This window comes from Hakea prostrata, chromosome 2 (genome assembly GCF_041222555.1).
Source record: "Hakea prostrata isolate BN-2017 chromosome 2, UWA_Hpros_2, whole genome shotgun sequence".
Taxonomy (NCBI): domain Eukaryota; kingdom Viridiplantae; phylum Streptophyta; class Magnoliopsida; order Proteales; family Proteaceae; genus Hakea; species Hakea prostrata.
The window spans coordinates 46,423,937-46,435,806 of record NC_142601.1 but is presented as its reverse complement, the minus strand read 5'-3'; the positions used below and the strand labels follow the sequence as shown (position 1 = coordinate 46,435,806).

The following is an 11,870-nucleotide window of genomic DNA, read 5'->3' as shown; positions in this document are numbered from 1 at the left end:
TAGTATAGTCATGACCAAAGTCAATTGGAAGGCAAGGATGATTCATGCTACCGATCCATTTAGTTGGGATAAGGCTTCTTCTTGTTGGTTGTCCCCTAAAATATTAAAGATGAAAATAATAAACTATAATTGGACAGCTAACTAAAATTGAACAAGTTATGGGAAGCAAAAGAAAGCCCTATAACGTAGTAACATAAATAGGGAAATAGGATTTTGTAGTCAAATAGACAAATAACAGGCACTTGAATTTAATAAAGGACAATTTATTCACCATCACAATCAATGCAATTTAGAAGAATCTCCCCATCCCCTAGGTCTTCAACAGCTTTTGCAAGCTCACATGCTCCAATAGGCCGTCCCTCTCGCCCACGATTTACCTGTTCAAAGTACAAGATCAAGAAGTCAAATCCAAAAATTTTAGATCATGCCACCCCAAAAAGAGGAAGTGGATCTTTGTGATCTACAAAATTTTATTGCTGTAATACTACTCTTGTTAGCTAGACAAATGTTGTGTCACCATTCCTTCCTACCAAAAGCCACATCATACACAAATGATGCCCTTGCATCTTCTAACATACTAAGATACTAGTTACTTCTGCCTTTTATTATCCTTTTAGAGCTTTCAACTTCCTTGTCTTTAATTACAGATGCCTAAACCACATCAGTCAACATTTTTCCATCTTGTTACTACTGGATGGAGCTTTCCCTAACTTCCTAGTGGATCTTGGACATGTCAACAGAATTGACACAGCTGTTTCTATTTCCATTACACACATTCAGTTGACGCTTCTTTTGCCACCAGGCTCCATCTCAGACCTCACCTCCAAGAAGCAGAGAGATAAACCAAGGCAAATTGAATTGCCCTGATAAGATCCTTTAATAGTCCTGCTCCCAAGGAAAATCAAGAGGGATATCAATGTACCTTCAGTATTTTTAGACAGGAGGAATTTCATTCCATAAGTTCCCACCAGAGAAACCATACATCAACTCGCTTTCTAAATTCCCGTCAGTGACAATAATGGGATCTGAAGAATGTTTTGACAGGCAAGATATTCTCTAAGGGCTTTTTGCAGTTTTACTTGTCTGGCAACAAATGAAGTGTCTGGCATGATCTCAGAACAAGTGACAGTAATGACAGAAAAAGAATCTCATAGAAAGACAAAGGCTGTTGGATATTCCTATTAAGTGCTGATATGTATTGTTGTTGCGCTTACTAGCTCAAGCTTTCGGAATAGAGGTTGCATGTTGGAACCTGGTATAGGCTATAGGGCCAAATATTTGATCCCTGGTAAGTGTAATATTGTTCCCTGAAACTTTCTTGGTAACAAGTGATGGTGTTTCAGCATGAATGCATGTCAAGTGCAGGGCTTTTCTGTACAAGCTTCCATGTGTGTACATGGCAGCTTGAGCTATTGGGATAAGCAGCTGCAGAAGTATGAGGTGTTCTCTGACTTTTATTATCTTGTCATTAAGTTAAAGTGCCTCTGAGGATAAATTCTAGTCTCATATTCCATGTAGTTTAAATCACAGTGAAGTCCAACAGTTAGGCCAGGTGTTACAATTGTTGGAAGACAAGTACTTGAACGAGCTGTAGAAGATAAAAGCATCTAGAGTCCCCTTTTTGAAGTCATGCTTCGAAGTTTTAGAATGTAGAGATCAGCCTCATAAACTGGTGAAAATGAATTGGGAAATCTTACCAATTATTCTGAGTGATGGTTCACTATTAACCACTTAGGAGGGTTTCTATTGATAATCGTACTATTTCTATTGAGTTACATGGAGGTCTCTTTTGGAAAAGATTAAATCTTTTGTGATGATGCTAAAATTTCTCCTCTCTAATTTTTTATAGTAGCGGGTCCCACGCCTTCTCAATGCCAATCTCGCCTTTCTTCTTCAGTCAGAAAGAAGATCTTAGCCCTTCCCCTGGGACAAGTAGTTCTGGCCAAGTCTTTCTAGCTGCTCCTTATTCAAGAAAGTACCCACTCGCTGATCTCTTACTTGCAACAGTGACAAAATTGTAATTGAATATGATCTGCACTACCAAAATTTTAAAAATTAAAAAGAGGGAGTTAAGGGAACTATCTGACAGTAACATGTTTTCACAATTCTCTTCTCCTCTCCTTTTCTTCATCCAAAATTTGTTGATTCCATATATTTTCAGTGTTGAATTTCAAACAAATATACCACCTGAATGTACTCAAAAGAAATATAACCTGACTTTCATTAAGGCTTTGGTGATGTCATCATGTGTTTAGTCAACATCATGAAACCATGTAGCTGAAGCCAAAGCTGTATGGCCAGGAACCCCAACGACCTATGCAGCTCATTTTCCTTTGCCACACACAATTGCTCAATAAAGCAAGACCTTTTCTACTGTTAAATTTACTAGGAGGACAAACTAGTAATGGTAGGAAGTCTAGTATTGCTCCCATGCCACAGAATCAAAGCACTAAACAAATTTCCTATGCCAATTCACTGGCATGCAGATTGCTATCACACAGATACTCTCTCCCCTTCATTAACACGTGAGGTTAGCTGTATACCAACAGCCAGGCACTCTCTCGTATGCACCCCGAAGCATGCAACCAGAAAGTAGATCTTTTCCCTTCTTTGCAAGATCAGTGTGGTTTTTGAAGTTTGTTTGGCACCCCATTGCCATGTATCAAATCAAAAAGTAGACAGTAGCACCAAAAATGTCAGCTTCCTGAAGACATACCACCTAACCATTTATTTTAAAAAATACTAATGGTTACTTCACCAACTTTCAACTGCTATGGGAAAAAATTTCTTACTTATTTCGAGAGTAGCTGAATCTTGGTAGTTCCAGTAAAAAGTTTAAACGATTACCAGAAAAATTAAGACTAGAACATGGAAAAGGTTCAGTGCATTGTCGAAATAAGTCATGACAATTATTATTACTCCATAATAACAAAAAACTTAGCATAAGATTTAAAAAAAAAAAAAAAAAAAAAAAAAAAAACCGTGCACTGGTACCAGGCATATTCTTTTCCATTTGGACTTGAAATCAAAGGTAACAATAAAAGGAAGAGAAACAAAAGTTTAGTAGGATATGAAGGGCTAGTAGAACTAGCTAGAAACAGAACCAACAGTGGATGAGGTATGGACAAAGCTCCCCAGCAACAACCAAACTAATCCAGAAAATAAGAAAATAAGGCTTAACTCACCTGGAATTGTTAGTTTCATGGCCTTGAACTCCACTTCATTTGGATCCTTAACATACACTCGACGGGGATCTATACTCACCACACTGCCTAAGATAGTAGTATTAAATCAGTTTACTGTTCAGATATTGCATTAGTATAGAGATTCAGATTTTCTTTTTGAAAAACAAAAAGCACATGTCGTTTGGACCTATCAGCAATTAAGAATAAATTCTTTGAGCACACAACAATATGAGAGACAAGTGTCGATCTCAATGATTGAAAATTTTGAAAAATAGAAAGACACTCAATCGCTATGCAGGAGGTACTAAAGGGGAAAAAGTAATGTGGATCTAATCTTTCGAAAACTGGGTGGTGAGGGTATGAGGGGATTAGAGGGTTCTATAAGCTTGATGGGCTTTAGGACGGGTTCTCTATAAACCCTACTTTCTCTTTATCCTGTTGTTACACTTCTAGAATATCTCCCTCTGCCTGCCTGTCTCACCTACAACTAAGTCCTGGAATGTCACATAAATAAACTCACGGATAAAGTTCTATAAGTTTAAATCTGCCAAAAAAAAGGTCATCAATTGGGCTATTAGTCTTGTACAAGATAACAGTTTTTAAATACACCTATACTCTAACAAGATATCAGCACGAAGATTCAAGTCTGCCCTGATGAGAAGGATCAGTTAAAAGGGACGGGATACTGAGAGACTCTACCACAACTCAGGTATGAATCAACCTGTTTTGAGTATCAACAATTCAACATATGTTAGAGAAAAAGGACAACTCATGACCAGTTACAGCCATCAACTAGCATACTCATAAAATTGCATAGAAAAGCAGTTTCAGAATAATGGACAAACTCATATACTTGATTTCCATAAACTCTAGAAATCTGTTCTAAGCTGCTCTTCCCAGTCTTAACCTTAAAAATCATTAATATATCAGCAGAAAAAACCAGAGTAGAAAGCGAGAAATCAAATAAATTTTTTAATGAGAAGTTGAGGGTACAAGTCCAGTTTTTATATATGCTTCTGCGGATAAACTGCATCACTTCCAATGGAAATCTTATCTGCACCGGACCTAAAATAATTCTGAAGCAATTTCCAAACTAGAATAATGCCTGAGGATAAATAATACATATGAATTACTCGTACTCACTAGAGAGCCAATTTTCATTGAATTTTTTACCACTAACATGCCAAAGTATTCATGAAAAAGATCATAGAAAGCAAAACGAACTTCAAAAACCGAACAGTCAAATGTTAACTGGTCAAATTTAGGCACCAAAAGGTTACCTTCCATTATCATCTGTGAAATCTCGTATGCCACCGCCAACAGTTAAAGGTACGAAAACATTCTCTGATGTGTTGTGTAGCACCTATATTGCATGTCAAACACTCGATGGTTATAGGTACAGATGAAACAAGATGTTAAAAGCAACATGGAATCTCATCATAATAAAATAGGAAAAGCTGTTCAAAATTAATTTGGTCACCTGCAACATTGGCAAATCACCTAGAGGGAAGTCATGGAAGCCAGTTCTATTCAGAAAACTAATCTGCAGCAGCAATGAAATGCTCAAAGCATGACAGGCTCAAAATCCAATCACATAACAATGAAGGAAGATTACATAAATGAGGAAGCACACCTCATCAGCCCCATCTTTATAATATTGTCCAGCAAGCTGCACAGGCTTGCCAAGATTCCTCGCCTTTAGATTACAGTGACCGAATCAGTAAAAGACGACATGCAATTACAACAATGATAAAGATATATCACAAACAAACCAAAAGTAACTCATTTTAACTTTGTAGACCATAAAATGAAAATAACGAACAACCCACGTTTGTTCTCTAATGAACAAGCCAGTAAATTCGAAAAATCAGCAAAACAACAAGATTGCAGTCTAAGGAAAATTTCCATATTCAAGAAAAACCATTAAAACAGAATCAGAAACTCAGATAAAGCTCTTTTTTGATGAAAGAATCAGATATTAAAAGCTTAGGGTAATCCAACAGGATGAAATCTGAGATCTGAAGAATCCTAGGAAGTCCAAATACAGAACCTCAGAAACAGAACACAGAGACACCTAATGATACCTTGTCAAGCACAACCCAGAAAAGCTCAAAAACTTGTCAAGGTTCTTATCAGTATAAGAGAATAACTCCAAAAAATTCCAATCAATTCCAACAGTGAAATTGGGAGATCTTGAGTAGTTTTTATTTTATTTTATTTTATTACTTTATTTTTTTTAACTAGAACAAGGATTTTCAAGTATGAGAACAGTCAATGGCAAGGAATTCCAGATATCGGAGGGATGATGTACAGAAACTTAGGCAGCAACTAATAGACACCAAAATTATCCAACAGCAACTGAGAATCAAAAGAAGAAAGCACTCAGTGTTTAATAATCTGATGGATAACATAGAAGAGGGAGAGGAATACAACCAAAGTAATCATCACCGATGGCCAAGACAGGAATCACTGCACTGAGTATTTCAAATCGCCATAGAGTAAATAAAGGCTGAAGCCAACTCTCATCACACCAAAAACTTGTATAAGGATGTTGCCTCCAAAGAAAGAACTACTGTATACCAGGAACAATCATTTCACAAATCAGAATAGAAGGCTTCACTAATGCAGATTGGGCTGGATCCACTTCTGACTAAAGGTCTACATCTGGTTACTACACATTTGTAGCAGATAGCTTAGCCACATGGAGAGGAAAGAAAAAAACAATCTATGATGGCCAGATCTAGTGCAGGTGCAGGGGCAAAGTTTGGGGCTATGGACCATAGTTATTAAGGTGGCCTGGCATCAAGTCCGTTTGTGAGGTCAGGGCAGTTAGTTGCCTTATTGTAAGGTGCCTTACACCATTTGTATTGGTGTCGAATCTTGTGTTGACCCTTTGTTATGGATATTTTATAATAGACCTGTATGGGTCGACCAAAGAAGAACCAGACCAATCAAACCTTGGTCGGACCACGAATAAAACGAAGGTACTAAGCAAGGTATACAATTTGAATCATATCCAACCTCCTTAAAGATAAGGATAAGGATTCCGATCAAGTCGGGTTACTCTTAGAATCCAAATCGGACTCCACAACTACAATCCGAGTAATACTGTCTTGGTGGATAAGACTCCTCTCCCCGGGAAGCTAGCAACAATGACAGAGTTCTATTCGAACTCCATTACTGCGCACAGTTAAGGTAACCTCTCCTAAGATCTATAAATACCCCCACATATTCATCATTATCAGGTATGCACTCTTAAGTTATTGAATACATTGAGAGATTGAGCTGTCTTCCTTTGCTCATCTGAACTAACTTGTTCGTCGGAGACGAAACTCAACCACACCGGTCGATCACGTTTTTGCAGGTTCGAGCGTTCGACCAAGAGGGACCGAATACTGCATCAACACCCTTATTTTTGCATTTGAGTACTTAAAATATAATTCCTAAGTAAGCAAATGTCCCCCAATTTGAATTGAATAAAAACAGTTTCAAAAAAATCAAGTTTCGAAAGGTAAGAAAGGCAACCAGCCAAGTCAAGAATAAAACTAGGTTTTCACTGGTAGGTGAAATTTTTTAACTTTTTTTTTTTTTTTTCTAAAAATTCCATAAATCCTGATATGGTAAAAATTGTTAAAAACCAAAAGCGAGGTTAAATATTTCATTTTTTTGGTATACAAGAAAATTTTCATAATAACAACATTTGTGCACACCAAACAAGGTTTGACTGGAACATAAATCCTGCAATATAAATCAAGCAATCAGGATTTGTTGAAAAGCTATATTTGTGCTCTATCTGATACAATGAAGTCTCATGGAAAGAAACTAATTTCTTAAGGATGAACATATTTATATGCTATGTTCTTATTGTAGTATGACAAAAAATAGTTGTCATTTTTTTATTTCTAATACCAATTTTGCATTGGTATAACTTTTTAGTATCTATTTTATGTATATGTAGAATTCTATAATTTTTAATACACCATTCTGGTAAAAAAAAAAAAAAAAAAAGGAATTATACTGAAAAAAGAACACAGAAATGCTTTGTTTACCGTGGCAACCCCTTATGGCAGCCCTATTGCCAAGGCACTTAGGAAGACCCTAAAAAGCTGAGGTCACCTTACCACTATGCAATGGGCCATGGACATGCAAAATCTTATGGTTGAGAGGCAGGTTCAAGAGTTGGGATTCGATATTGGTCAGTGAAAAGACATCTTCACCAAAGGTCTTATTCCTCATCAATTTAATACTCTCTATGTGAGTTGAGAATGTATGACATCAACTCTCCTGGGTTGTTGGGGTGGCATGATAGAGTTGCTAAGGATATCTTAGCACTTGCATATTGTTCCATAACTTGATGTAACATGTTATTTTGTTAGTAGCCTCAAGTGAATGAGGGGAAGTTCTTACAAGATCTGTTAAGAGAACCAACTCATATCGGACCATGAAAGGATTCCTTGAAATTTTGGCATTAGGGTGTAAGGGTGGTTGGTCCCCAATTAGTTCCTAAAAGTTGTATTTTATTTCCCTACTTGGGTTTGGTTTGTTTGATGGGATATAGATGGATAAAGCTACAACCATATATAGGGTATGAAGGATACTTTAAGCCATCCAATAGGTATGATGGATAAATTCGTTAATATAGGGTAGATTTGATATGGGATAAAAACTTGGGGGAATGGTATAAAACTTGAAAGGATTTTGCAGTTTGATCCTTAGAATAATCTTTTCAAGTTTCAATGATTTTGGATGGATGATTTGGGAGACATAGGGTGTCTTGATTTTGGAGCAAAAATAGGGTGAGAATAACTAGGATGGGTGAATCTAGGGTTTGGTTGGTCCAATGGGGCTGAAACTGTGATGGAAGGTCACTACTGTTAGGGGAATGAGGTTCCTAAAGTTTGAGACAGATATAGCAATTAGATTGATCATTGATGTAGATCTGACCTTGAATTTGTGCCTTTAAAAAAGTCCAAAAATTCAAGAAAATTCCAGAAAAAAAGAGAGGATGATATGAGAAAGGGAATGGAATTAAGTGTTGACTTGTTAATTACCTTGACACAAGCCATATAATGGAGTTTGATGGAGATGGAAAGAAGTGGAGGCAGGCTACAAGGACTGCTGAAGGAGAATCCTTCAACTAGAAACCCTAGGTTTCTTACTCGATCACATGGACGTCCCTTACCACTGATAAGAAGTTCTATTAATCTGGCTCTTAGGCAGCAACACACTCTATATCAATGATATTCTTCAATCTGTCTTCTGTTATGTGCCCAAGGCTTTATTTATAGCCTTACATAAGAAGTTCTAGTGAAATTAGAAATTAGAAACAGACTTTCCTAGTTGTACTCAACATAATAATCCAAATTCAAATAGGACTCTCATAACTAAAATTATAAGGACTTCTATCATATCTAAACTGAATCAAGCCTAACTTAAACTAAAATAAAATATGAAATAGACTATTCTACCCTTATAACTTAAGTTGGGCAGAATTCACATAATTAGACCGACCAATATTTTCATACTTGGCCTAAACATCAAAACTCATGGGCCCATAGAATTGGCCCATGAACACATAAACTTGCTGAATAAAGGCCCAACACCCATATCTATCAACCCTAAGTTGATTCCAAAGGGAAGTTGGTCAACATGGTGCCAGACTTGCATCACAGGGGCAAGGAGGCAATTTCCCTCTCTTGTTTCCCTAAACTGTCAGTCTATTCTGTGATATTGTGTATTGCAGGCTTGCAGCATGTGTGAATTTCTGATTGTGTTTGCCAAGTGCTCATCAAATTAGTATCAGAGCCCATCTGATCTCAGGGAATGGTTATGAGCAGAATGGATAAACAAGTAGAGTTGGAAATCATCATGTGGGAGCTTCAGGGGCAGATGTCCTTGTTAGTCTCTAAGCTAGGTTCCTTAGCTTAGCACATAGAGAAGGAACAGAACATCACTGAGTCAATGTACTTACATGCTAGGAGGAAAGATGGTGGAAATGGATTCTCAGTCGCTGAACATCACAGTTGAGCAGGTAACCTGTATTTTTCAGCCCCTATTAGGGGAAAACTCTCATGAAGATCACCCAGAGGATCCCGGTCGTGATGGCGAGGTGGGGTGGATGGGGATACTTCTATCTGAGGCATCTTGAGATTCCTATTTCTCAAGGGAGGATCCGCTGGAATGGATTGCTAATGTCAAGAGATATTTTGCCATTAATGGCACTAGAGGAGAGGAGTTGATGCAACTATGCAAGCAGCCACCATTTGCTATGAAGGAGCTGTGTAAGGTTGGATTCAGTTTCAGGAACAGAGTGAACCTATTTGTTCCTGGATAGAGCTCAAGGATGAGCTACTCAGGCACTTGAGTTCACTGCAGATAAAGATCCCTCAGGAAAAGCTAATTTGTTTGAAGCAAAACAGGACTGTCACGGAGTACAGAGAACGCTAGAAGTGTTAGCAGCGACTGTCAACACACGAGACCTGGAATGGCCCATCAAAGTGTTTATGGCTGGCCTAGGAGAAGATAGATATGGTGAAGTGAGGTTGTCTGCCCCCATCCTGTTGGACAAAACAATGTGGTTGGCCACGTAAGTGGAGGGAGATATTAGCTGTGAGGTGGCAAAGGAGGCCCAACATTAGCTAGACCAGTCCTACTGAAATGGGGACCCAAAGATAAACCAGTTTCAGCTCAAATACCCCCCCCCCACTGAAGGCTAGTTCGACTCACACACCTACCAATGCCTGTTCAAGCAGCTCTGTATTCTGCTGCTGCTGCATGAAGAAGGAAACTGCAACCTACGGAAGAGGTGGTTGCAGAGGCAGAAGCATTCAAAGAGCCTGAGAAGAGTGAGACAACGTGATGGAAGGAAATTGGAGGGGAGGAAGAATTCACTAGGTAGTATACTGTTTCATTGACGGTTTCATGGAGGAAGATTGCAGTTAGGGTTTGGGCAAGCTGGTCTTGCCAGGGGGTGGGAGGAATGCTGGCCTCTTGGTTGGACAGCAGGGGACTGCTTGTAGTTCTACTTTGGGCTGCTACCATGTATGCTACGGCTACTTGGATGAAATCTGAACCGTTTTCTTAAGTTTATGGTCTGTTCTGTGTTACTGTGTGTTGCCGTGTGTAAATTTCTGATTGTGCTCATTGGGTGCGTATCACAATTATATAAAACTAAATATTCCTTGCCCTACCTCATTCTCCTTTGTATGCTCTCTTACATCATATTGGTCTCCTTTTGTTACAACAAGATCTCCTTTGTCATTTGTCCTCACATCAAGGCACGCAATAATCTGATCTTCGAGCAAGAGTGGTAAATAGAGTTACATTTGGTAATAGGAAAAAGAAAAGGTCTAATAAAGTAAAGGCATTGACAAGCAGTTATCGATTCATTGTCATAGAGGAATTATGCACATACTAACAATAAGATCCCATGGAAAGAAAAGGAACTAAGTAGACACATAATTCAAGTCCGAGGCTTCGTACTCTTTTTGCAAGTTTTGAAGCTTTCCCTTTATCCAGCTGCTGTTCTAACATGAAACTTGCAAATGTCAGCCAATACAATAGAGCATTAATAAAATACGTCATTTGCACATATAAGTTTTGGAGCTACCTTTGTCACATCAGTCTTTGAATCCAAGAATCTGCTCAATATGGAGAGGCCAACGTCTGAAAAATTAATATTCATTGCACATCAGTATGAATTAAAAAGAAAGATGACTAAGAAAAATCAAAAGGCCTACTAGATTGAGCTGTGGTGGACTGAGTATGATTAGAACAAGAAGCTAGAGGCTAGTATAGATTTATTCCAACATACAACATGAATTTCTAAAGCAGAGTAAACTTTAAAAGATGACAGCGATTTAAGAATTAGTTGAGAATCGAGAGCAGGGAATTACTTCTAAAAGAAGCATATACTTCACAGATAAGGCCCATGAAATTGGTTCATACTTGTTTTCCAATATGAGTGTGACTCTGCTAAAACATGTCACTAAAAATTGAATCAAGAGCTTCCATAGAAATTTGACAACTAAGAACTGGCTAGGCTGCTGAGAAAAAACATGCTTTGCTGGGTGACTGGAATCGTCTGACGTCAGCTAAACAAGACAATCAGCAGAAGATGCTAGGCAAAGCTACTGGTGTATTGGAGTGTGCTAGCGTGCATCCATTTTTCAGCATGCCCAGCAAGCAAGACACCGGATGTGCCAAACTCTTAGGGGTTGGCGGAGTCAAGGTAACATGAAATATTCTGTATCCATTTACAAATAACATAAGAGGATAGAATTTATTTTATTGTTTTTTATTTTTAATTTGGAAGGGAGGAGGGCAGAAATTAAAGAATACTGAGAACTATTAAGAAGAAACAATTCTTACTTCCACTCTTTTCTGGATGAAACTGAACAGCATGCACATTTCCCCTTTTGATAGAGGCAATGAAATTATCTCCATAATTGCATGTTGATGAGATCCAGTCTTCGTTAGCATTTGTCTACACCCAAAAAAAATGCATAGATTAATCAGGCTAAAAACCAAATACAGAATAACTACTACATAACAAAAAGCATCAAGAATTAGCCGAGGAGACTGATACAGGCATTGCAGGGTATGAGTGAACAAAATAGACATGGTGGCCTCCAACATAATCCAAAATCCCTGAGTCCTTTGTAATTTGAACAGCATTCCAGCCAA

The 11,870-nt window shown here is 38.0% G+C and overlaps 1 protein-coding gene across 1 annotated transcript; it reads right to left on the bottom strand.

The window, feature by feature from the left end:
* Window positions 1-101: 101 nt before the first annotated feature.
* LOC149024495 (imidazole glycerol phosphate synthase hisHF, chloroplastic-like) lies at window positions 102-11,865 on the bottom strand. Its single transcript, XM_089144725.1, has 10 exons — window positions 11,773-11,865; window positions 11,556-11,670; window positions 10,795-10,850; window positions 10,668-10,706; window positions 10,376-10,474; window positions 4,819-4,881; window positions 4,666-4,728; window positions 4,466-4,548; window positions 3,186-3,268; window positions 102-377 (listed from the first exon to the last, which is right to left on the bottom strand). Exons 1-10 carry the CDS (start codon window positions 11,776-11,778, stop codon window positions 337-339), a joined length of 648 nt encoding a protein of 215 aa, XP_089000851.1. The 5' UTR covers window positions 11,779-11,865; the 3' UTR covers window positions 102-336.
* Between the last annotated feature and the right edge of the window lie 5 nt (window positions 11,866-11,870).

Coding starts and splice junctions, on each gene's coding strand:
- LOC149024495 (XM_089144725.1), bottom strand. Junction 4,882..10,375: donor AGCATACAAAGGAGAATGAG/GTAGGGCAAGGA, acceptor TGTAATCTAAAG/GCGAGGAATCTTGGCAAGCC. Junction 3,269..4,465: donor TTCACAGATGATAATGGAAG/GTAACCTTTTGG, acceptor TATCTTAGGCAG/TGTGGTGAGTATAGATCCCC.